Source organism: Syzygium oleosum, unplaced genomic scaffold, assembly GCF_021117445.2.
Source record: "Syzygium oleosum isolate NSW1041296 unplaced genomic scaffold, Sole_v2.1 Sole_v2.16, whole genome shotgun sequence".
Taxonomy (NCBI): Eukaryota; Viridiplantae; Streptophyta; class Magnoliopsida; order Myrtales; family Myrtaceae; genus Syzygium; species Syzygium oleosum.
The window spans coordinates 5001933-5028826 of NW_026607500.1; the positions used below are offsets into that span (position 1 = coordinate 5001933).

At 41.3% G+C, this 26894-nt stretch overlaps 1 protein-coding gene, 1 long non-coding RNA gene and 1 pseudogene across 2 annotated transcripts; 1 reads left to right on the top strand and 2 right to left on the bottom strand.

Moving 5' to 3' along the window:
• Nucleotides 1–1629: 1629 nt before the first annotated feature.
• On the top strand, nt 1630–2395 carry LOC115671544 (uncharacterized). Its single transcript, XR_004004617.2, has 2 exons — nt 1630–2093; nt 2177–2395. It is a non-coding gene; the product is annotated as an uncharacterized LOC115671544 (long non-coding RNA).
• LOC115671543 (probable xyloglucan glycosyltransferase 5) lies at nt 2236–6158 on the bottom strand. Its single transcript, XM_030593165.2, has 5 exons — nt 5008–6158; nt 4200–4508; nt 3809–4099; nt 3420–3533; nt 2236–3332 (listed from the first exon to the last, which is right to left on the bottom strand). Exons 1-5 carry the CDS (start codon nt 5728–5730, stop codon nt 2685–2687), a joined length of 2085 nt encoding a protein of 694 aa, XP_030449025.1. The 5' UTR covers nt 5731–6158; the 3' UTR covers nt 2236–2684.
• Nucleotides 6159–15008: 8850 nt separating this feature from the next.
• Nucleotides 15009–26894, bottom strand: part of LOC115671640 (glutamate receptor 2.1-like) — a 38337-nt pseudogene continuing 26451 nt past the window's right edge.

Below are 26894 nucleotides of genomic sequence, written 5' to 3' on the forward strand. Positions count from 1 at the left end.
CTATAGGTCTAGGGTACCTAGTCAGGGTCCCAGGTGGCCATCGCCTTGGTCGGGCGATGTCTCGTTATTAATAAGAAGAAAAAAACGATCTATCAAAAGTTATTAGAAAGAGCAGGTTATAGACTATTCTGATTGATTTATACAGGGCACCTCAATTCTTTCTCGTTTTCAAGTTAAACAAGTCACACGTCTTGGAGATGCCTACGTTACTAGGAATCGAAATGATCACATGCACTTCTCACCTTTATCTGAAGGAGCACTTGAGTTAGGTGTCACACATCAAAGGGACAATTGTAGTTGTGCAACGCATACTAGAAAATAAAAAGAAATCTATATCTACTTTTAAAGAAAAAAGTATTAGAAAAGTCATGAACCTATTAAATTGATGCCAATTTAATTCTAAACCTTTTCAATTCAGTCCTTTCGGCTAATGCTGGCTGAATATTGCTGACGTGGATATTTTTTAATAATATTTTAATATTTTAGAATTATTTATTTATTTATTTCCTTTATTTTTTTTTCTCTCTTTTTTTTCCTCCTCTTTCCTCCGGTGGCTGGCACGGTCATGGCCCGTGAGGGCTGGCCTCACTTGAGCGACCGACTAGAGGAAGAAGGAAGGGAAGGGAAAAAAAAGAAAGAGAAATAAAAGAAAAAAAGGAAAAAGAAAAGAAAAAAAATAAGACATTAGAAAAATATTAAAATATTATTAAAAGTTGTCCACGTCATCGCCGACCGTGCCACATTAGTTGGCTAGCATCCATATCAGTAATATCTGGCCAAAATTAGCCTGAAGGATTGAATTGGCTTTAGGTAAAATGTTTAGGACTAAATCGGCATCATTAAAAGGTTTATGACTAAATTGACACAAATGTAATAAGTTTAAAACTTTTATAACACTTTTCCCTATTTGCAAATAAAGTACCTATAGTTCTCCATTTTCAATATTTCAAAAGTGCAACCTGAAATCATTCTCGACGATTATCGATGAACTCATTTTCTCACAATTCGACACTTATAACGAGCATATCTAGTCATCTCAAATGCGGAGTTTCCAAATATGGTTGTGCTTAGCGATAGTGGCACGGATCGGTTCACTTTTCATACTCAATACTAAATGCTTTTAATCATTCACAATAAACATGTCATGCTACCACATTTAGAGTCTGTTTGTTTCGCGAAAAGTGAATAGTTTGGAGAACATTTTTATCAAAATGATCGCTTATATCATTTACAAAAATGAATGAATGCAAGCTATTTTCATCGTCTACGAAAATGTTTAGATATAAATTGTTGTCGATGATGAAAATATTTTTCATTAATTAATTATTCCCAGCGATACAAATGATCATTCTTGGGAAAATATTTTTTAAATCATTCATTTTCACGAAATAAATATAGCCTTAGCTATAAGCACAAAGGGTTATTTTACCATTTCTGCAAATCGTGATAATGGTCCCTGTTCCTTTCTTTCTCTTCACCCTACCTGCCTCTTTTGCCAAAGAGTTTACAATGCAGGCGCTAAAAAAGTACTTGAGAGACCAAGCATATCCTGAGATGAGAGCGTGAGATGCCAAGGGACATTACAGGTAGATTGCCATATCAAAGATTCTTTTTCTTCGTGACAAAATATTGATGTGATGGAGCCCATCACACAGATATCTTTTTTTCTGAGGGGGAGAGGAGGAGGGGGAAGATTTGTCCCCATCCCATCACCACCCAACCATTCACCAAAGTGGCTCCATCGACACCATCCATGAGCCTTCACCCGTCCAAAACCTTGTGTGCCCACACCGGGATTTCTCAGGCCCTCAAATCATGCAAGCCCCATAAATGGAGGAAGACACACCAAAAGCCATGAATGAATTCACAGAACCTCAAAGCCACCTCAAACACAAAAAGCTTTTTGTGCCTTGCTTTCTTCGCTCAACTCTGCTCTGCCGACACTTCCATTTAGGCTAGGCTCCAATGTGTCGCGAGCCTCGCACGTGCGCGCGTAGTATTTCCCTTTAGCACTACCAAATTGCAGAAGCAACCAAGGGGGAAAAGGAACAAGACTGAGGAGACAATGGAAAAGGACAAGGAGACCCAGAAAGGTTTTCTCCAATTGGTACACTAACTACATATCTTGTCAATATGCAAATGAGAAAACTTACTTATGTCATCACTTTTTCTGCAGGAACAGAAAAAGAAGAAGAAGAAAAGTATCTAGGAACAAAGAAAATATCAAGCAAGCTCTTCCGAACACCACCCAACTTTGTGTTATTTTTCTCCTTGTACAATATGGCTTCCAAGATGAGATGCCAAATCACAACCCTGGAAGAAATTCTCTTCCAATAGGTCTAGAAAAACAAAAAAGGCAAAAAGAGAAAAGAAAAAGAAAAAGAGTGAAATATAACATTAGTTTCTTTCCCTCCAACCTATAACGAACAACAAGAATCAGAATAACTTGAAACAATTTATTGTACACGGTAGTCAATTTAGGGAAAAAAATAAATAAAAACCTATGGAGGCTTCACACTGGAGACTGAAGGGTTCAGCTTATTTAGTCTGAACAATTGCCATTTTTGCAACTGAGTATGGAGGTGAAGAATTTCGCAGTTTGGGCTGCAGATGCTAGTATCGGCTTCTTTAGTTCTCTAGGCTGATGACTTCCGATTCTTCGTAATAGCAGGACTTGAGTTACTTTAGCTCATCTGCTCGCCAATCAGATCGAGGCCCACAAGGAGGAAAGTAATGCCCTGGAAGAGCAGGAAGTAGAAGTGGACTCCTTGGGCCGCCAAGAGACTCCTCACGGAAGCCGTGAGTAAGAGGAACGCCAAAGCGAGCTCTTTCCTGTAAATTTTGTTGGTCTTCTTAACCGGCATAAAAGTCACTTCCTTTTGCTGTTCCTTTAACTTGGTCAGTTCTTGAAGCTCGCTCTCCGAAGCTCCTCTAGTTATTTGTTGTTGGTTCGTGCTCTTTGTCTCTCTCTCGGCGGCAGCGAGCAAGTCTGGTTCTGATGACCTGCCAGCCTTTTTCGTGACGACCCATTCATAAGAGCTGCCGAGCTGGAATAGTCCAGATATCATTGCATTAAATTTGGTAACAGACATGGTGTTCTCGAACAGGAGGTAAGGGACGATGAAGGGGATGGACTTTGGAGCGGGGAAGATGTTTAGGAACGACATGAAAACGGGCACGTAACATATGACCCACATGGGGAGCTCGGCCTCAGGGACGAACATGGTTAGCGGAAGGATTATGCAGAACAAGGTGAAGGAATAGAAGGGAAGAATGAGTTTCCTAAGTAGAAAGAATAAGAGTATGAGATTCGCCTTCTTCCAAGCAGAGATCTGAGTCGAGAAAAGGTCGAAAGTTTGTAAGTATCGTCATTTTATTGAAGAAGTATAGAACACATGGAAATCAATAATGAGACGAACCTTGGAAGTTACAATTGCAGGTAGACACAAACGAAAAAGTTGCATTGGACCGGAATGCCATCTATGTTGCTGCTTCTTATAAGCTTCATACGACTCAGGAAGCTCGCAGAGTACCTGAAATTTCAACAAATGAAGATCCCAAGAATTTTAAGTTCAGAAAGAGAGAGAAACTCATGAGACTTATAAATTCATCTTTTACATAAGGGGGCCAAGAGAGTTATTTGAAGTTGTAACTTGAAATGCAAGAATGTGAAAGAAATCATCGCTAGATGAATCATGCTAAAGGGTGATATTCTGTCCAATCACGGATGCGTTGTCACCAGCAATTAATAAATGAAGAGAAATTAATCGAATTCGATACAGAGGTGAAAAAGTAATTCTGTTAATACCTTAACATCATTTAGGAAAATAAATTTCCAACCATTAAGGTGTGCACGGACTGCAATGTCCATGTCCTCTACGGTTGTCCTTTCAAGCCAGCCTCCAGATTCTTCAAGAGCTTTGATCCTCCAGACACCAGCAGTTCCATTGAAACCGAAGAAATTCAGGAACAATCCATTAACCTGCTGTTCTACCTCGAAGTGGAAACACAGGTTAATGTTTTGAAGCCTAGTCAACAGGTTCTCGTCTTTGTTCACAAAAGCCCACCTAGCCTGAACCAATCCCAGTTCAGGATTATCCTGCGAGTAAATGCATAAGAAGAATGCGATGTCAAAATTTTCAAGCAAGTTTAACAGCGAGAAAAAGAAAAAAAGCAGAAAAATGGTACATGCTATCAACCTTAAAATGTGGAACAGTCTGTTTTAGGAAATCTGGATTTGGCTGGAAATCTGCATCAAAGATCGTGACAAACTCGTAACCGTTCACATAGTCACAGCTCATTGCAGATTTGAGATTTCCAGCTTTGTAACCAGTTCTAACCAAACGATGTCGATAAATTATGTTGACGCCCCGCTGGCTCCATTTGGCGACTTCTGCCTTAATTAAGCACTGTATACTCTCGTTATCGGAATCATCGAGAACTTGGATAAGTAGACGGTCCTTTGGCCAATCAATTCGGCAGACAGCAGAGATGGATTGCTCATATACCTATATGAATTAGAAGAAAAAATCACTGTCACCAAAGGAACTCAACACAGAAGTTTGACTTATTATAGCTTTCTATTGTCAATAGTCGTCCCTGTAACTTGTCTTTATAAGGGTGACTTCACTTTCATGGTCCAGCTCAAATTAGCACGAATAAGCTGAGTTCTCTGATGCAATTAACACTATAAACACATGACTTATTATGGTCTGAAGATAGTAAGTGTGCACATAAGTCACCTTGGAAGTCTGAATTGTAGTTTTAAACATGTCAGCCATGCTTAGCAGAGTGAACTGAAGGTCTCTTTTCCAATTCTTAATATCATAACATTTCTAACAAAATTTACCCTCTATCATTTGAATTGGCTTGAAAAAGAAATGGGATTTTCATATTGAGAATGAAACAACTTAAGATTTTGTGCACATGTAGTGACCGAATTGAGATGCAAGATAAACAAAGAGAAAGGAATTTGAGGAGAAATAATGTGAATTTTCAGTGTGCTACCTCTCTCTCATTGCACATTGGGATCTGAACAAGAACCATGGGGTACTCGCATCCAATTCCCTCGGCATCGTCCGATTTGAATGGATCCCCCACGATCCTCGGCTTGACTTTCTTGTACTTTATCCACAAACAACCGAGGCAGAGTATCATCCGATCCACGGACTGGATCAAGAACAGAGCCACACAAAAATTGGAGAGTGCTTGAATTGGTGGGGCAATGTAATCAGCTCTAAAAGTCAACCAAGCGACATGAATCATGTGGAGCAAGCCATGGACATCAGTGGTCTGTGGTATGTGCAAGTTTGGGTGCTCGAAATAGTGCCAACCTTTGAAATAAGTGACCACCTCAAAACCCAAAATTACCAGAGAAGTGACCAAGAATGCTCTTATGACTCTGAACAACAACCTTCCTTTGCCCATTTTTTCACTCTCCATGGCCACTCCTTGCCTGAGGATCAGCCTCTTCTTGATGGTGCCAAGCAATGCCCAGAGCACAGTGGCTAACCAAGCCACACAACCCACTGCACGGTTGGCCTTCAGAAGCAAGACCCAAGTCACCTGCTTTGCATTTTTGCCTCTGCTCTTCTCAACTGGCCTGAATGCAGCATCTGGGCCATCAATTTCAACCACAGAGTAATTTGGGTTCTCCATTTTCACCACCACAGGCGTTCCCTTCCTGTTTTCCTTCGCCCACCAATCTGAAAAATCCAACCTTGGAGCCATTTTTCCCTTGAGGTCCTTGGAAAATCTTGAAACCCAAGAGCACAGTTGACTGGAAATCCTCCCTTCTGTGTGTGAACCCGGATCTCAGAATGATGAAAGGAATTCCCTCGTTGCAACAACCGATCAGAAAGATGTGGACCCAGTGGAGGAAGAACGCTCGAAGGAAAGCATTTCAAGGGCCTTTTCCTTTCCCTGTTGGAGATGAACGTGGCAGAGAAAAAGAAAGCCAAGCGAGGAGAGTGCTCGAGAGGTTCTTTTAATGTTTCCCAAATGGACTCTCACTCCTCTTGCAAGCCACAACCAACATGGTTAAAGAGAGAAGAAGCTCCATTATGAGGGAAGGTATCTGCTGGTGAAGCTGTGAAAGACCCTTCTTACACTCCCACTCACTCACTCAAGCATGTGGGCACTTGTCAAGTAATCCAAGATTAAAGCCTCTCTCTTTCTCTCTCTTCCCTTCCTCGCAAGATCAGGGAACTAAAAAACAAAAAAACTACCCTTTGCCCAATGCCCATTTGGTGCATAATTTCATCTCAGAGAATGAGTCAAATTCTGTGAGAGAAATCAAGGGTTAAACTCAGAAAAACCACCTGATTAAAAAACGGTTACACTAAAAAACATGGACCACCTGAGCAAAAGTAGCAAACATTTCATGTTGACTCCAAGTAAAAGCTCCAGTTCTCGCCTGCATCACTAAAAGTCTAAAACGATAATGATTGCAAAAGGGCAAGTGCAAATTCACCAACTCCAGATCTTGCCACAATGTTCTAGATAAGGCTTCCTTCAGGGGGATTGACCAAGATAATCTTTCTTTATAAGTAAAAGGAGAGATGAAAACAGGGGATCGACCAGATTGTTCTCTTTATCAAGCGTGTGAGTAGCAGGGAGCCAATCGAGGAGCTAAACCCGCAATTCTTTTGATATATATATAGATTTTGCGCATAAATTTATGGGAGCGACGGAGAATGGGGATCCTAACCGTCAAGAGCAGCTTCCGGACAAATTATTTAGCCATGCAAGTTCCACATATGATTTTTTAGTAAACAACTTGCCACAATCGCATGTCTATTTTTTGAGAAAACTTTCTTTTTGTTTTGCTGGATGCTCATGGTCGGTTAACACTTTGACTGGTCTTTAGAATGTGACGCTTGAATATATCGAAGGGATTATGATACAAGTGGTCCCTGAACTTTGGCTTAATGTGTAATATGATCCATGTACTTTTTGTTTAATGTGGTCCTTGAACTTTAACTCAATGTGCAATGTGGTCTATGAACTTTTAATTCGTTCACTAAGGTCCCTGAACTTTTGGTACATATTCAATTTAATCCTTGAACTATATGAAAATATTCAATGTTGTCATTCCATTAATTCAAGTTTAAGGACAACATTGAATATTTTCATATAGTTCAAGTACTAAATTGAATATGCACCAAAAGTCCAGGGACCACATTGAATAAAATGAAAATTTAGGGATAATATTGTACATTAGGCCAAAGTTCAGGCACTATCTATATCATTTTCCCTATATCTAATGATTATAGAGCCATGCAAGTCTATTATACTTGCTGCGCGGACCCGCTCGAGCGGTTTTTACGATATTTGCAGTAAAAATTTGCAAATTACTTTGACGTGGAAGGTTCTTGGGCAGATCTCTCCTTAACGCTCTTACCCAGGATGGAGACTTATGGTTTTAGTAGTGGACAATGATCCGGGGACCCTCATCGCGTGCCATTATTGCCCTCCCTAGTATTAAAGACAACAAGTTCAGGTAAGGAAGTTGATGTCTTTCACCGTCACAACAGGCAGTGAGATGAAAAGAGGAAAAGGTTCTCTTGACATATTCTAGTAAAAAAAACATAAGGAAAGAAAGCATAAAGAAATTTAAAAAGAAATTTAAAAAGAAATTTTATATATTGGGTCATGACAGTGATGCCCCTGTGTAAAAGAAAAAAAGAAAAAAAAGTTGATATAATATATAGGAAATGGGTCCATCCTTTGGACTCTGGTTGGCAATTCATTATAGAAAAGTGGTAAAAAAATTAAACAATTTGAATTAGAACAGAGGTCACTAGAAGTGGATGATTGAGGACAAGAAAAATGTTTTCTAGCAAAACAAAAAAAAAAAAAAAAGAGAGAGAGGAGAAGAAAAATTAAGTGGAGATTAGGGTTTTCTGTTTTTTTTTTCTCTCTTGGTTCTTTTCTATGCATCTTCTCTTTTGGCAATTAGGAGTATAAAGCCGTTTTTCCTAATTATATGATTACGGGGTGGTCATTATGATGAAATGCTTAGGTGGAAGGCAGCTTTGGATTTTCATATAGCAATTGGTCATGATGAGGGCTCGCTTTTTGGAGGGGCCATTTTTGTGCTCAAGCCGCCTCGTGGAAGTACAATTAGGAGAGTGATTACATTGGATTCTAAACTTGATGGTTCCCTTTTTCTTTTGGGGTTGACTTATAATAAGAGTTTTAAACTAGCTATAATCCAAGTGTATAGCAATATAATCACCTGTTAGGATGGGGGATAATTACAACAAAATAAAAAATGAGTAAAGTTATTGTACGGACGCCAACTCAGTCTTAAACTTTTTAATTTGACCAATTTAGTTCTAAATCTTTTACCGATTTGTCAATATATTTTGTTTGGCCAATTTTGGTTGGAAATTGCTGACGTGGATGTCAGCCGTATAATGTGGCGTGGCCAGCGCTGACATGAACAATCGTTGTATTTTTTAAATTTTCTATAATTTTTTATCTATTTTTTTGTTGTTTCTTTTTATTTCCCTTTGCTGGTCCATGGCCTTGGTGATGGCCAATGGAAGTTGCCAGTCACAGACGAGGGTGGGGATGCCCTTGTCGGCCCTCGCTATGGCTGACAAGGGCATCACGATCGTTGCCCCGACGCCCTCGCTGTGGTAGGTGATAGCTGCAACACCCTCGCGGGCTTTGGGTGAGGGCAGTTGTAAGGACCCGGGGTCTATACTGTGTAATATTGTCCGCTTTGGGCCCACTGACCCTCACGGCTTTAAAACGCGTTACACAGAGTAGAGAACCCAAGCCTTATAAACTAGCCCAGGACTCGCCCCCCTAAGCGATGTGGGACAAGAGACATGCCCCCCCTTGCCATCCTAGAAGCCTGCCAGGAGCCGCTCCTTGTCTAGGCCCTCTGACCCCGGCGACCACTCCCCGCCCTCGTCGGACCGGGTCGTTACAGCAGTCATCGTCGAGGCCGCGGATCAGAGGAGAGACATACGAAAAAAAAGAAAAAAAAATGACTCAGAGAATTTTCAATAAAAATTGTAAAAATAGTCCACATCCACGTTAGTCGTATCACGTAGGATACGTAACATCTGTGTCAACGATTGCCTACCCAAATTGACGGAGAGGACTATATTGGTACATTGTCAAAAGGTATAGGACTAAATAGATCAATTTAAAAAGTTTACCACTGAATTGACATCCGTAAAATGAATTTAGAACTTTTTTGATAATTTCCCCATTAGAATTGCATTCCGAGTATGGGTATTTCTCAGTTTCTCTTTTCATGAATCCAGCAACATCTGTTTGAAGCTAGTTCTTTTTGCTAGTTGGGGGCACTAAAGAAAATGAGAAAGTATATTTATCCCAATTAACATATCCACAATTCTAAAGTTTGATCTTTTCATAATGTCATCGTTGAAAATTGAGATCTTGACCTAAAGTGATGATTGATGTCAGTCCAAAATCCTTGTTTGGATCGAATACGAATCACAAGTTCTCCCACGTGATCAAGTTGAGTAAACAACCTAGTTCTCTAACTGTACAACTGATCAGAACTCAACCGAACAAATGTTCTTGCAATTCAGGTCAGATGCAGGAATTGTGTCCCATCATTAATGCAAATGAAATTCGTGAAGTATATCACCATAGCTCCTCCATTGATATGACCCCCATGCAACATAAAGGAAGCGTGGCCCTCAAAATAACTCTAGGCTTAAGACTGTGGGATTCAAATGCTGAATGTGCAAAATCTAGGCCATAAGTTTAATCATGGCACCAACAATCTAGCAAAGAAAATGTTTTCCTATTAATAGAATTCAAACAATTGGTAAAAGGAGGAAAAGAAAAACATCCTTCTCACTATTTATTTAGGCCTAATTTCCTTGAAAAATCCTTCACTTTAGGTTTAGTCCCAATCTTTGCCCCAAACTTTTTTTTATCTATAAAAAACCCTAAACTTTAGGTCCAGTCCAAATCTACCATGAACTTTTCTTTGTCATAAGAAATCCTTAACTTTAGGTCCAGTCTCAAATTCTCCCAAATTTTTTTTTGTCTAAGACAAAAATCACCAATATTTACTCTAGTTCCAAATCTGCCTCCATTAGCCTTTCGTAACGGTTTCATTTTGGAGATAATTTTTCATAGGATTTGTTATCGATGAGGAAATGCCACTTCAAGTTGAGATTGGATCACGGGGGTAGATTTGAAAAATTTATTAAAAGTTGGTATTTTTTTAAAGACAAAACAAAATTTGGGGCAGATTTGGTACTAGACCTAAAGTTTGGGGCTTTTTTATACACAAAAAAAAGTTCGGGATAGAATTATGACTAGATCTAATGTTGGGGTTTTTTTTAAGGGAATTAGGCCTAAATCTTTATGATAGAGTTAGCTTTTATTCCTCACGCGCACAATGTTGGACTTTTGGCAAAAAATAAGAAGCTAAGTTTCTAATAGAAAAATGGACAAATTAAGAAAGGGTCCCTGTACTATCTTCTTATTCAATTATGGTTGACGTACTTTATATTGTAACAGATTTGATCTCTAGACAAATCTCCATTCATGATTTCAGGACAAATTCCGTTTTTCATCCAAATATTGGTGTTAAAAAGTTGACTAAGTATCGAAGATGAACACTTCATGTCGATAAGGGATAAAAAATATTTGAGATAAAATTACAAAGATGGTCCCTATACTGTGCTCATGTTCAATTTCGTTCCTCGTACTTTATTTTTTCGACAAATTTGTTCCATGAACTAATTTCTCATCCCCATTTCCAGGTAAATTTCATATTTCCATCCAAATACAGACAAAATTGCTGACCAAGTGTCAGAGATTAACATGTGGTGTCGAGGTGGTATGGACAGTGCAAATTTTAATGACCTAAGCCTAGAGTTGTAAAAATTCGGTCTAGTCCACGTGGATCAAATCCCCCAAAAACGATATTTAAGTGTCCACTCTTTAGGAAATACCGCTACTAGTTCATCAGTTTTTTCACTGATTATAAATATCGATGCTACATGTTATACTTGGTACTTAGTCATAACTATTTGTTTGCATTTGGGTGGTAGAATAGGAAAGTTGTCCTAAAATCAGGATCAAAGATTACTTCAGGGATCAAAATTGAACAAGATCAATAGTGCAATGACCATTCTTGGAGTTTCTCCTCACTTTTGATTTGTTTATTCTACGCCGCCACGTGTTTATCCGGTCACTTAGTTAGCATTTTCCATTGATATATGGACGGAAACACGGACTTTGTCCTGATATCATGATGGGAGATTACTTTGGGGACCAAATCTATCGCCAAACTATGTATGAAAATCTAAATTGAGCATTGACAATAATACATTGACCATTTTTATTATTGTCCAAAAATACCTTTTCTGTTTCCATTTCTAGTAATTTTTTCGTGTTTTCATGCATTTATAATTGTTGAAGAAATATATCTTCTCTCTTCTCTTCAGCATTCTAGATATTTCTAGGTTACTTAAATATCTGGATATTTTGTTGCGAGATATTTAATGAAGAGTTTAGAAATAACTAGAAAGATATTTTCTCTAGAATTACTAGGAATATCTATATATTTTAGGAGGCATAACACCTCCTTAAACCTATAAATATCCAAGCACCCTCAATTGTGGAGCTTGAAGAGTGTAAGTGAGAGCGTGAAAGTGTGCTTGGCATACAAGTGTGTGTAAGAGTTCTCCCAACCAATATTGTAAGACAGTGCCTCCATTAGTAAGAGTGTGTTTTCTTGAAGTGAGCTTCGTGTTTCTTCCTCAATAATTGATATTTGAGTCACGCTTCACGCTTCCACAACTCAACATTTGGTATCAGGGCCCGCACGTCTGAAGTTTAACGGTAATTTGCTTATGTAATATGTCTGAAGATTTCTATGCAGGTTTTCTATGTAGGTTAGAATGACAGCTTCTTCATTTTGGTAAGCAAATGAAAATGGTTGCACTTATTAAAAAGAAACGGATAACTAAAAAGGACAGACAATTTTTTACCAATTCTTTCCTCTATCGACAAAGTTGGCGGGTTTTCAACTAGTGCTCGATAGTGCGAGGCCATCGGATGCTAATGTGAGTATATCTCCCACTTTGATCATAAATCCTTCGAGTTTTTATTAGTTACCACACTTTGCGCGAGGATTATCATGAAATGAATGTCATTACTGCGGCGGACCATCGAAGCTCCCCGGAGATTGGAGCTTTTCGCCGAGTGCAAAAGTAGTTGGGAAGCAAACAAACAGGTCTGGTCACCGACACTCTCAAAACTCTGTGACCAAGTTAGATTTGGAGATTCCAAGAAGATCAGTTAAATGGGTCGCAGCATCATGCTCATGGGCTCTACACTTATTCTGTGTCTTTTCGCAGACACCAAGACTGCTCAAATCTAGCAAAATCTTATATCGTTAGGTGCAAAAAGTAAGAAGAATGCACATAACCACTTTAGTAGGGCAGCTAAACTGGCGGAGCATATCAATAACGGAAGTCTCGTGTCGTATATCAGTTTGGAACAGTCTTTGGACCGAGAAGTTTTTTTTTGGTAAGGGTCTTTGGACCGAGAAGTTCATTTCTTGCAAATCTTAAATTCGCGAGAAAACCCGTCAACTTGGTTTTTCTGATCCCGATTCCGACAGTCAGCTTTTAGTTTTGGTCCCGACTGATCTATTTCGTGTTAATATGTCTATGTTAAAAAAGTTAGTCTGGTTCCACAGCAATCGGTAGTCGGAAAAAAAGACCTCGGTGGTTTCCGTTCTTGGATATTGACTCCACTAATTGTATCCTTGAATCAATCTTGACCCCGATATGTTTTACCTACTAAAGGCACAAGTTGCATCATCTCTCTGATTTTGACAGCTTCAGGATTTCCGTTTGTTTTCTTTATTGGGACCCCTTCAGAAAATTACTATCGATTGATCTCTTCCTAATGCAGTAACAGATCTAGAAGCAGAAGAAAAATAGAAGGAGAAGGAGAAGAAGAAGAAGAGAAAGGGAAGAAACCGCGATCAGCAATAGACAAAAAGAGAATAGAAAGAACACCGGAAGACGGAAACGAAACATTCTAATAAGATTATATCAAATATAACAATGGAATTCATGGTAAATTTAAACGCTAGTCGGATAACAATTCTTGCACATAACCTAACCTTGTAATACTTTTCATTAGAACGAAATCATCTTTTGAACGAGACCAGGAAGGAAAACAAAAAAGCATGAGTTGTCCACTATTGGAACAGAAGATAATGCCCGACAGATGCACGAAACCAAATCTATAAATGTCCTTTTTCCCGACTCTTATCATATCTATAGTATGCATGATGTTTTCCGATGTCGAAAGCTTTCCAACATAAGCTTTCTAACGTAATTTTGAAATTAGCCGACACCCGCCTTAGGTGTTTGGCTCCCGATCACTGTTAGTAGGTCGACAAAAAAAGAAGAATAAGCTTTCCAACACAAGGGAGCGGCTTCAGAATCGAAGAAGACAACCACACACGCAATGACACTGCCTGCTTGATGTTCACGCACAAGCAAATGACCACCCTGTTCTTTTGTCTGCTTGATTTAGTCTTTAGCCACAGAACAACCAAAGGTTCTCTTTCACCTTTTTTTTTCTTTATATATACAAAAAAGTGTCCGTTAGTAGATGATAGCCCAACACAGTCTTGAAATTAGTCAACACCCGCACTAGTTGTTTTGACCCCTAGTGTCTGTTAGTAGATGATGTGGTTATAAAGAAAGGATGGGTAAAATTGTAAAGCTTGCATGCTGATTTTTTTAGGGACAAATGTTGCTAATCGGTCCATAAATACAATAAAAGTAGATCTTCCACATGCAATGCCTCTAAAGTTTAAAATACTGAAAATTATAACCACAGGTTTAATAACCTTTGAAAGTTCACTAAACGAGACGAATTTCTTTATGTAGGTAATTTTTCTGTTGTATTGGTAAAAAAGAAAAAGAAAAATGGGGAACACTCCTTCCATTACAAGTCAAAAACACTTATTCTCAGCAAATACAATTATTTTTAGTATCTTTTACTGCATAACTTCTATATTTTTTAAGGTCACATTTGCCCAACTTCTTTATAGGTTTGTGTCCCCCCGTTCATCTCAGCCCTCGAGAAATTTGGGTGCTTTTTTCATTTTTGGGCCTGAAGTGTGCGGGTTATTTGTGACGAATAGGCTCGTGCCATTATGGGCCACAAACTGGCATTAAGATGCCAATGTCATAGGAACAAGAAGCCTATTCACAACTTGAAAAATAATGAAAGCACAAAATGTCGAAAGAGCTATAGAAAGATCGTGCTGGTTTAGCCTCCATTTGTTTCAATCAAAATAACTTTAAGGAAAATAATTTCTGGGTTTTTCAATGTTTGATGCATGAAAAGTAGACCGGTCAAAGGGGGTATTTTTAGTCGATGGAAAAAACTCCTTTAAAAATAGGAGAAAATGACTTCTCCTTTAAAAAAAAAAAAGAAAGTCATTTTCTCATTTGTCTGTTCTCTCGCACAATCCTAAAATATGGAAAGACTACTCTTCACACTTGTCACCTATCCCTTGTTGGAAACAGGTACCATCGACGACCACTACACCGGCAACATCTCTGGTGTTGGTGTTGTTTTGTTGTGGTTATATCATGCAAATTCCTCAGCCAACGTCCCTTTCAATATCATGCAAATTCTACATATAGATGGTTGTGGTATTGATCAGATTCTGCAGATGGTTGTGGTATTGATCAGATTCTGCAGATAACATCTATGTCTCCTTGAACCATATTGAATTTAGAAAATCTAGACAGGCATTGAAATCACATGCCTAGTGTAGCAAACACTGCCTTGAAGCCTATTTATAATCGGTACTGTCAATTACTCAATTAATCTGTTTTGATTTGCATCATGATTCCTTTTGTTAAATAAAATGTTTGATAATGAAGCAAATACTTAGGATCGCTTTACATGTCACTGGATCAAATGATCATGTCCATTCATGTAAGGTTGTTGAGGCATGTACCTCAATAATTTACATTTGTAAGCTCGACGTTTATTGCTATCTTGGGGCACCCTTCGTCTACATGATTTGGAAGTCCTTGTTCGGCAGATGGTCTGCCTTGCTCATTGGTTAGCAAGTTGTCGATTTGGCTGGAGTCGCTTGACGGACTCGGTGGAAAGTTAGTGTTTTCTAAGGTTTCAGCTGCAGTCTCATTGGCACCATTTTCCATACTTCTATCTCTAAATCTGGCTTTCGTAAAAGCATGGGAATTGAGGTCTCTTTGGTAAAATCTTCTTCCCAATGCAACAATTTTCTCCCTCAATGAACCCGAAGAACTTGTTATGACATGCCAACTTCTTTTGACGAACATGACCAAGAAAATGAGGAGAGCTAAAAGTGCAATAACTCCAGCAATTAAGAATAGGCCCCAGAAACTGTCGAGACCCAAGCTGTTGGAAGAAATCGAGTTAGTCGAATCCAGGCAGTTGGATTTTGATGGAAACCACGCATTTTCGATTTCCGTCATTTTAGGCCCCTCAGTTACGTTAAGAATTGCTCGTGAAATATCTAGTACTAGCAGAGACCCTTTGGGGAAAACCTGTAAACCAAAAGAAGCAAGACATGAGATTATAAATCAAAGAAATGACGACTAATCCTAATAAATTTGAGAATTTTCCCTTTTGGCCAGAATTGAGAGATTGAGGACTTACGAAGCCAAATCCAGTAGTTTTAAATGTCAGGATCATGGTATATTTGTTGCAATATTGAGAACGAATAAGTTTAATGTAGGGTACGTTGTCGAATGCTGCTGCAATCCTGCCCTTTGTACTTCCCTTAGAAAGAAGCTCATCGCATTCTTCAGGAGACTCATAAGATATCAGTCTGGAATCATCAAAATTCATTTGCTTTAGCTTTTCATAAACGAAAGAACCGTCATGGTATCCCACCTTTTCTCCACTCTTTAGGAGTTGATCCACATTAGCTACAGCTGGTTGAAGATTTTGCATCACCAAAAGAGAGCTCAATCTTGCAGTATAACTTTGCGTTAGTATAAGTACCACGAAAATCCACAGAATCAAAACAAATTTGGCTAGGTTGCTAAATACTCTCTCCCCTGCAATCCAAATTAAGGGAAAGCACCTAAATTATCCAAGAACAATATGTAAATTGTAATGTTTGATTGATTTATTAAAGTTAAGGGTTATTGCTTTTAGCGAAGACAATGGTTGAAAACGAGAACCAGAAGCTCGTGCCAACTTGATGCGCGGCCGGACCCCTGAAATCTTCGTTAATCTTGGTGTTTGAGGATCCACACAACCAATGCTATAAACACAAAGAAGCATCCGGTTGTTAACCAAAGGTCCCAAGTTAGTGGCTTTAAGAAAATCCAAGCACTCTTGCTCTTGCTGTCCTTGTATGGCACGAGCATTGCAACCCCCGATTCAGTGTATGGTAAGGTGAAATCCTCGAACAATGATCTATTTGCAATGATCGTCATATCACCCACCACTGCATCATAATTCTGATCCAACAAAAGGAAGGGAAATATTTTCTTTGTCAACCCCATGATAGCATAGTAAGTTTCAACATCTAATGCAATGAAATCAAGCACTTGCAATGAGTTATCTCACCTGGTAATATGCTTGATCGATCATGTCATTGTAACTGCCAGCGCTTCTTCCATTAGGCAAGGCAAATGGAATAAGGTCATAAGCCACAGAATAAGGTAGCTTTTCTATCACAGCTTGAAAGATGTCGATACAGTATCCGGTGACTTGGGATGTTTTTGTGCTAGGATCTGGAGTCACCATCACCAATTGATTGAAACTGTCCTTTACGGGAACTAAAATTTTTAACCTCTTCCCACTCATTGGAATCTCCCATCCCTTGGGAAAATAGATCGAATCACCTGGCCATATTATTGATCCGAGATTACCCTTCGAAGTGGAATATTTGCTTGTGTTGAATGAATTCAAATCTCTTAGCAGCCCATCTTCTATCGTCCAAAACCTAATCCCTCTTGCTCCATTTCCATTGATATTAACAATTTGGAACGCTGACGACTCTAGCTGGCCATTAACGAGGATAAAATTTCCAGTTAGGCCTGAAAATGTTGTATTGCCTAGTTTTGGAGAAGTTTCTGACCATTTTGAGAGACCCCAATAGTGTCAAGATCTGTCGCATCTGTCGAAGCATTGAATATCTGGAAGGTAAAATTATCTACACCCATCTCCTCGATAGCCATTGCCAGACCCCAAGCAGCGTCATAAGCCCAGTATCCGAAAATGTTCAACGTGGGATTATGAATGGATGGGTTGTCTTGTTGGAATTTCATCTTCCATCGGACCATGAAGTTGTCCAGGTTTGGTGTGTCCGGGATATAAGTCTTGATGCCCAGTGTTCCTTGCATCGAACTAGCGACATTAAATGAATCCATAGAACTCAATAGGTCGGTGATTCCATTAGTCAAGATCCACACATAACCTTCGCTCATCATTCCCACCTCTTTTGCTTTGGCAAATAGCCGAGAACTGAGGGTAGGCAACATGTGCACGATGAAAACCCTCGTCTGCATCATCATTAATTTGTAGAGTTCCTGCGGGATTTCATCATGCGTGGCCGACGGAGAAATGAGGCTCCTGTAGGGCACTCGCGTGCCGACTTCTTCCAAGCATCAGTAAGAGAAGTAATAAAGCCTTCTCCTAACTTGTTGTCCCCATATATGAGGACTGCTTCTTTCCAGCCAAAAGCTTGGATGACTGCGCTTATGGCATTCACTTGGGACGAGTCATTTTGCACGGCTCGAATGAAGTACGGACTCCGAATCGAACTGAGGGAAGGACTAGTAGTCGAAAAAGAGATGATGGGCACATGAGATTTGTTTCCAAGGTGAATGATGAAGTCTGCTTGCACTGAATCTTGAGGGCCTATTATGGCTTGTACTTGCTTGTTCTTTATCAGATCAAGTGCTGCAAAGGAGAAACAGTAAAGACGGCGAGACAATAAAAATACGGCAGAAAATTGGAAATTCTTATTGGAAAAGGCATAGTAAACTTGACGCAATATATTTATTTCGCTGGTTTTATCCCGTCGAAAATTTTTCACCGAACGTTGCGTTTCGGATTTTATTAGAGGAGACTAGGGTCTTGAGTCAAGCTCGGACAGAGAATGTCAAATGCGTTTATTAAGTCCAACTTATATCTTACAACTTGGCTGGACAATATGCCAAACTCGATAGTACTAACAATGGAATGACAACTTGCAAATACCGAGATCAAGCTATGTCGGAATCTAATTAACGACACAACTAATATGCGGTATTACCATTCGAGGTACGCCAGAATCTAATCAATGACGTAACTTGAGAGAATATGACCGGAATCTAATCAACAGCTATATTCCAAGCACAACGCCGGAATTTAATCGACAACGCTGAACTAATGGCACAACATTGGAATTTAATCAACAATGTTGAACCCGATAAAGACTCTTGCTGGAATTGAATCTACGACGTAGAATCTAAAAATTACAGCTAAAACTACTCCTAATGCACTAAAAGTAAAGCTAGATAAAAGATATGTTGTATTGTTTTTGAAAAACGGGTCCCTTTTACGTTGGAAATCCTTGAGTATTTATAGAGCAGCTTGATAACTGTTGACCGAACACATTTCCTTGAAAGTTGTTTTCCACTTCCTTACGTTTCGCGCTTTAACCGTTTCCTGACTTATCGACGTTGCTTACGCTCCTTGGGCATCACGTAATAACTAATTTTCTTCCACGTGTCTCTTTATTTCTTGTCATTATTTAACTTCCTTGATCTTCACGACCACGGTCATATCTTTACCTTTTGACACATGTAAATGAATTTTTCACCACGTATTACCATGATTCCGTGCAAAACTCGTGATTTTGGACTTTGTCGACATCACGTGCAAAGCTCATGATCTTGGATTTGTCAACGTCACGTGCAAAACTCGTGATCTTGGATTTGTCGACGTCACGTGAAAAACTCGTGATCTTGAACTCGTCGATGTCACGTGCAAAACTCGTGATTTTGGACTTGTCGACACTTCTATGACGTGTCCTGTCGATAATTACCTTAGGTCTTCTTAATGTCTCTGGGCCTGACTTGCGGCCTTTTTCGGATTTTCGCCACGTGGGCCGTACTTTATATCCTTTGTAACTTGTAACCGACCCGCTCTCACCAGAGGTAATTTTGGGTGTCAACATATGCTCCCTTTTAAAATGAATAATTTTGAATTTATTTCTTTTAAAGGTGTACCTTATCTGTGTACGAATCCCTAGGCGATAATCATGCTTTTCTGTCCTTTGACGTCCTTTCGAGCAGTCCATACGAATTCTTCATCCAATATCCTTTGGATACATCACCTCGTATCTTCTTCGAACAGTCGTGACTTTTCAAATCGTCTTCTTCATCCTTCATTCTTGTCAAAACCTCGTTTCACCGCCACGTCTTCTTCTCTAACCCTAAAAATCCTTTCTTGAATCCTTTTCCGATCTTGATCCATCATTTCTTATGGAGTCCAAAAAGTCTGAATATTTAGCTAGCGATTACATCGCGGCTTTTGATAAGTTTAAAAACGATCCGTGCGCTGGTAATTGCTTTTTTCATCTACTGAAAATTGTTGAGGATGAATGCAACTGTTTCTCTCTAAGCCCCAGTTTCATGGACCATCTTAATATACCCGTGAATCTCCAATTTCATTTCCCGTATAAGCACAGTGAGACTTTGGCACTGTAACATTCTTCCATTACGGATGTGTGGTCCACCGGGTCTTCTCGATTTCGAAGTTTCCTTTCTTACGAAGAGGATTTTCACAAATGGTTTATTCGGTTGAAGGCTGACCAAGAAACTCGACTTTTATGGACAGCTGCCGGAATCGACATCGCTCTCGAGGTCAGTATGTCATCTTATGACCTGGAACGTGGGTTATTGGGCTCCGCCATTACTTTCTGGTCCTTCTCCAGCAACTGTTTCTTTTTTCGTTGGGGACACATGTCCATCACTATGCTCGATATGTGGTCACTGACTGGCCTATCACATTTTGTGGAATTTTATAATCAGAAGTCGTGGTCATGTCCAGATTTTTATGGTATTTCTTTCGTTGATCTCTCATTGCCTGACTTCATCAAGGAGTTCAGCAAGCCAGATGGACCCATAACTCCCCAAGAACATGTTGCATTCCTGCTTTGTTGGCTCTGTCGATATATCTTTTGTACTACTTCCATATCATATGAGTTTGTGGACATCGCATACGCCCTTACTCAGAGTGTCGATGTCACGCCCCGCACTCTTCGGCACGTTACATCCCTCGCAAAGGTCGATTCGAGTGCGACGTCCCAGGACGCGTCGCCGACCCAACGCCCAACACAGAGATTAAAGCACACGCGGAAGCAATACAATACCCGGACAAAATTATACACATAACCAAGGATAGCCACAATTACGAACAACAGCAATTGTAAAGTAAACACTTGCACTACTACTGGGAACCATATACAATATCCATGTACAGCCCGATCATCAAAAATCAAAAACGGGTCAAAGGCCACTATTGACAAAAAGGGGTAAGTGGCTCGGGGGTCAGTCTAATACTAAAGGTGGGGCACTGGTCAAAAAGGTACTGGCCCTACCAAACTAAGGCAGATACTAACTCCTACGGTGCCCAGTCTGGGTCGGAATCAGAAGACTCCGAGGATGAAGAGCTGTCAGGCATCTCCTCCTCGGACCCTGATGAATCCGTCTCAGACTCGGCCTCTACAGCCTCCTCCTCCGAGACCATATCCTCGGGCTCGGCCTCCGACACGAGATCCTCCTCAATCGGCTCTATCTCCTCATCGTCCGGCTCCATCGGCTCCGGAACGGCGTCCCCGTCGTCTGGCTCTATGTCCATCGGCTCAAACTCGTCTACTTCGTACTCCACTAGCACACCGTCGGAGCTCGCACTCTCCTCGGCTGAAGAGCCAGGGTCGGTCACCTCGCCATTAGGGCATCGAGGATACCGGGTGCCCAACCCGGTAAACGGGACGTCAAAAGTACGGAGAGGACCATACTCTCCGAGATCGTCCCTGAAGCACCAAGCCACGTACTCGTGGGTTTGATAATATGACTCCCCCGCGTCTACCCAAACTGCGGTATAATATCTAATATATGACTCCCCGTTCCCTACGGGGTGTATCGTCCTTGTCCGCTCTACGTGATGCGGAATCCCAAAACGCACTGGAATGGTAGGCATCTCAGGGCTGAGGGTCTGAAAAATGGTTTTATACAACGATGAGAATAATCTCAGTGAGTAATTCCCTAAACCTAAACTAGGCTAACGTGCACCTCCTGACGAGTACTAAATAAAGCACAATATGAAACATAAACGACTCAGGCCCTCGGGCCTAAATCTAATTTTTACTTGACCCTGCAAGTTAGGCATTCTATATATATAATCACAACAGTACCATAGAAATTAGATCACGGCACATATACACATATCACTCAGTCTCGACGTGTGTAATGCATATGCTCATGTTCGCACTCATGTTCATGCCTCATCAATGCATTAACACACACTTGCATACTAGCACTCTTGCCATTTATCAATTTCTCATCCGACCCGCGTTAAACGCATCAGGTCCAACACTTCGAGATCGATCTCTGGCCCGCGTAAAACGCATCAGGCTCATGACACATTACCCGCGTAAAACACCTCAGGTTGGTCATCTTCCGGTAAACCAGGCATCGTCCCGCGTAACACGCCTCAGGACGGGTTCACTACCCCGTGTAAAACGCATCAGGGTTTATTGTGATCACACATTCACAGGCACGATTTTTATCTGAACCCCGCGTTAAACGCATCAGGGCATTTTAGGTGATCACAATGCACATGTCACTCGGGCACACTTGTAAATGCACATGTCGTGCCAATGCTCGTGACGCACACCCATGACTACAACAATCACACTTGGGCATTCACATTTTTCACAAAGGGCATTTAATATCACTACACCACCTGTTCAATTCGTCACGCAATATGCTCAGACCACAATTCAATATGCCCAACCACATATTAGCACAACCGTGGAATCAATTCAAGCACTCACGCACGGTACACAATTCACACGCATAAATCACACAACTAGTTCAACACGAATCCATAGAAATCGAGGCCCACCAAGCTACTCCCTTCCTAGTCGCACTAGGCATATGTCACGGCACTACAAAATCGCTCGCATTCAAGGACAATTCAGCCACTAGTTCGGTCAATCCAACATTTCCGACAATTACACTACTAGACCTCAAAACAATCGCACCTTGCCCAATTAAACTCCAATGTGGACAGCCACTAGACCGGTCGCACCGCGTCATTCAATAACCTCAAAGTGCTCCATTAGACTCCCCAAGACACTATTTTAATCAGCCACCACAAGACCAAATAAGGCGCGCTCTATAATCCACATTTCAAACCCGAACTTTCCCAAACTTGGGCCATTCCGATCCAAATCTGTCCAGCCATTGTACAGCACCTCTCGGGCCACTAAACCTCCATTAATTCATCATACTAATCCACCAAATCAGCCACAACAACAGCCCCTAATCACTTCCACAATTTAACCCCCAAATTACCCTAATTAACCCCTAAAACCCATCTAGAAATGCAAATTAGCCTACCTAGGGTTTAGGGTCAAACTCACTTGAAGTCCTAAGCTTGAAATGGGGCTGAACAAGCGACGAGGAAGGCTGGGCAGCAGCGGGGCAGCGGCGGCGACCTTCCCGGCGTGCGCGTGCGACGACGGCTTGAGGGCAACGGCGGAGGGGCGGCTGGTCGCGGCGGATGGGAGGGAGAGGGAGAGGAGTGGGACGGCTGGATGGTGCTAGGCGAGGCGGCGGTGGTGGCGAAATAGCCCCGGCGGCGGCGGAGCTCCTCCGGCGAGCTTGGCCTTCCACGTCCCAAACAAGAAGGGAAAAAGAAGAAGATGAAGCTGTCGTGGGGGGAGGGGTAGCCGGCTGAGTGAGGGGAGAAATGAAGAGGAGAGAGAGAGATTAGAGGGTTTATAGAGAGAGTGAGTTAGTGGAGTGGTTGACCAATTATTCATAATGCCAACTTTGCCCCTAAAACAAAGGTTGAGGTTTAAACTTGGCAAAACTCTTGGGGGCATTTTGGTCTTCAATTTCCAGCATTATTGGGCTGAAACAAATCAATATTTAACCTTAAAATAATCTCCAAAATTCGGAATTCCAACTTAGGGGTACAAGGGCAAAACGGTAATTTTCCGGTCCAGGGTCAAATTTCCAATTTTTGACTCTATTGATCCCAAATATGCGTGGCCACATAAAAATGACGTCGTCCTTGAAAATTAGTCGCACATGCCCACGAAAATCGACGCCGAAGTTCGGACTAAATTCCACGATCGTTTTCACTCAATTTGCAGTTTTAGCGTCTCTCACTAACGGGCGGCTGTTTAGGGGTTACGCGTATCGACATAAGGCTACTCGAGTCGTGACGGTCCCGATTTCCTAGAGAACACGAGGATTTATCGCTAGTCCCAGGGGTCGCGATCGTTTCGGAATAAGTTCGGGATCGTACGTCGCGCGTACTCTCGGTCGTGCGGAATCACCCGCTATCCGGTTGTACGTCGTCGGTCGAACTGCATCCGTCACTCTCCTTAGACCGGCCCACATTGGCACAAAATATTCACTCGTCGTACCTCAGGATCGGACCCAATTCACGGTCGAGTTCTTGGGTCCACGTACCGTTTTTCCTAGTTAGCCTTTCCCTACTGGTCAGTATCCCAAGAATGATCAGTTCCGGGCGAGACTTACTAAAATGAAATGAGAAATACATCAATTTCATTGATTTCGAAAGTGAGTCGAATTTCGGGACGTTACAGTCGATGTGGGGTTAGGTCGAATAGCCTTATCTGCCTTGTATAAAGGCCTGACCGATGTACAATCTTCATTGTTTAGTACGCATCCTGACCCTTTCATTGGTCCGCTGTGGATATTGCATGGTTGGCTTCGATCATATTTCCCTCATCTGTTCACGTCTTACGGTTCTACACCCGTCGACTGGTATGATGCACATAAGCAACCCATAGAGACTGTTTTTTGGGCCTTGGAAGTTTTGTAGCATTTTCCTCCGGCCAATTGGAGGGCTTCCGGTCTTGGAATACTTCCTGGGTATTCTGCTCACCCTGAAGGACTTCACTTTTCATAGGTTTGGCATAAACTTTGTCTGTGACCTATCGACTATCATCGACTATACAACATGACACCTTAATATTTTGGGCAAGCATCCTTGTTCCCACCGATCTTTCACTGGAATTCACTTTTGGAGGAAGGTTTTCTATTGGCTTCGAGGCATACAACCTCCATTACTGTGCCCGTCAATTCGGATTGGTGCAAGGTATTCCTATGTCAATTATCTACTCGGTGAACTTCCCTTATCCTATGTCTCCACGGAATGATGCTCTGTCATACTACAATGAGGTTGCCAAATATATCCTGGGACAGTTCAAGCTTGTCGATAATTTCAATACTCCGTATGGTTCAATGTCATTTAATCAATGGTGGGATGAATATAAGGTCTTGATTTTTCCTGAAGACCTGGATTCTGCCTTGTCGAGGATAATCCTGCTCCCAATGGGATTGTTACATCCTTTCAGGAGGTTTCCTATGCCCGATATGCCCTTATCTCCAGTATGCCATCATTATCTTTCTCCGATATGGATGATTTTTTAAGCGAATCGATGGATGAAGTGAGCTCTACTATGGATCATCCTTCCCTTAAAACTCCTCAGGTTAACAACATTCGAGTTATTGGGGGTAAACGTCCTTCGGTAAGCAACTTTTTTCCCTCTGCTAATTATGATGAAATTCGCTCGAAGGGAGTTCAACTTTGTGAGCTCTTAAAGGAAGGGTACGATGTTATTTGTGATGTCCCAGATATCGAAAGCAAAGTTAGGTCCTTGCTTGACTATCTGACCAATTTACCTTACCCTTTACCTTGTTGAGCTCTAGATTTTGCTCTTCATGAATTCTCTGATTCATTCGATGTAACTATGAATGCTTTTAAAGCAGGGCTTGAATATGTTAATGACATCAAGGGCAAAGAGAAGACCTTGAGTCTTAAAGGAAAAGAGCTGGATGAGGCCCGTAAGGTCTTCAAGGCGTTCCGTATCAACGAAAGTATTTCTATGTCGACACTCTTTGACCAAAGTAAGGTCATACTAGACCTTGAAGCGACCGTGAAGCAACTGAGCACTGAGGTGGAGGACAGCCAAACCAGAAAGAACAAAATTCTGGAATTAAACTGTGATCGAGAAGTCCAACTTCACAGCTTCATCTTGGGCCTCGAGCAACATTTCGTTTAATTTACAACTAGCACCGTCTTTTCCTTTCTTTTCCATGTCACTAATGCCAAGAATAGCACTGCTGTAAATATTTCTACTGCTCTGCTTTTCCTTTTGCTTGAATATTATCTGAATAATCATAGTCTGCACCTGCTTTGATGACCTGTATGGTATTATTGACCAAACTACCCTTTCTTTATGGTCTCGAAAAGACGTCTGTGTGCACCCTTCTGCACTTGCATTTAATGAATTAGTACGATACGTAATCAATCTATATCGGTATAATTCGCTTCTGCCGTCGAATGGACATGCGCCTAAGTAATAGTTAAATCCCATCGGTACACGTGTAAACCATCGAACGGTTGGGAGTAATCATCGGCACGTTTTTCCCAAATCTTGCTTTGTGACCTTCAAGGAATAAATACCCATTACTCGCAACGTTCCAATCCGTGTATCTTGGGCTGATCAAACAGATACGATTGTGCGAACCGAGATATTCGTTACGTCACTTGATCTTCTTGTATCGATTCGTGAAGATTTGAGACTCAAGTCGCGGGCTATAAACAGTGGGTCTATTGCGATCAAGACTTCACCACTTGACTTGAATTTTAACTCCTCATTCTCCAGAGAAATCTCCTTTCTTTTATTGTGCCGATCGACGATGGAATCCAGTGCCTCGTCACCAACTTTGAGTGCTCGCAAGTTCAAGGCCTTATGGAAGGAGCTAATCTCCTACCTGAGCCTGACCTACGCCGTCTTGGTCATCAAGCCCCAGGCGGTGGCCAAGGTCGAGCAGCTGATTCGCAAAGGGAGACCTGATGACCTGCCTTCCGGTCATCCTTTCCTTGCTAACTATGAGGAATTCGTGACCGTCTTCGAGCACCGGGTGTCTCAGTTCCAGGACAATGGAAAGGCCATTCGTGCATACTTCGTCATGGAACGCTTGTCCGAGAGTCTCAAGGAGGAGATCGAGCATGCTGATGTAGTGTACAACACACTCTCTGACGTGCAGGGCCAACTCCATTCCTCCCGAGAGCATCTTGACAAATATCGGGAACCAATTGTTGAGCGGATTCAGGCGGCGGAGAAAAGACTGAGGCGAGGAGTTCCTTGCCCTGAAAAGGATGAAATTGAGATGGACCTCTCGATGGATTTCCGTTGTGAAGTCTTTATCAACTCCGCTTCCACATCCTTGGGCACAATGGCCAAGAGGTCGGATGAACTGGTGGAGTCCCACCTCGAGCTTATCCGAAGGCTTAACAACGGTTGTCGAACCTGGAGGAGATGCTTACCAAGCTCGAGAAGGCCAAGGAGCAGGCTGAAGTGGCGAACTAGCGCCTGGAGGACCAAATGCAGCACTTCGTGGCCCGCTTTAGAGATCATGTCGGTCTCGGCCTGGGAGAGTGAGGATGGTTGGCAGGTCTATGTTCGGAAAGAAGGAAGGAAGAAAGGAAGGAAGGAAGGAAGGAAGGAAAGAAGGAAGGAAGGAAGGAAGAAGAAGAAGAAGGAGAAGAAGAAGAAAACCAAAACAATGTCCCTTTTTTTT

Bases quoted from the DNA above. Each gene is read 5' to 3' on its own strand.
- LOC115671543 (XM_030593165.2), bottom strand. From the start codon at position 5,730: ATGGCTCCAAGGTTGGATTTTTCAGATTGGTGGGCGAAGGAAAACAGG. The intron at 4,509-5,007 runs GTAGCACACTGA...TAATTCATATAG, and splicing joins CAATGTGCAATGAGAGAGAG to GTATATGAGCAATCCATCTC. The intron at 3,534-3,808 runs GTATTAACAGAA...TTGAAATTTCAG, and splicing joins TTTTCCTAAATGATGTTAAG to GTACTCTGCGAGCTTCCTGA.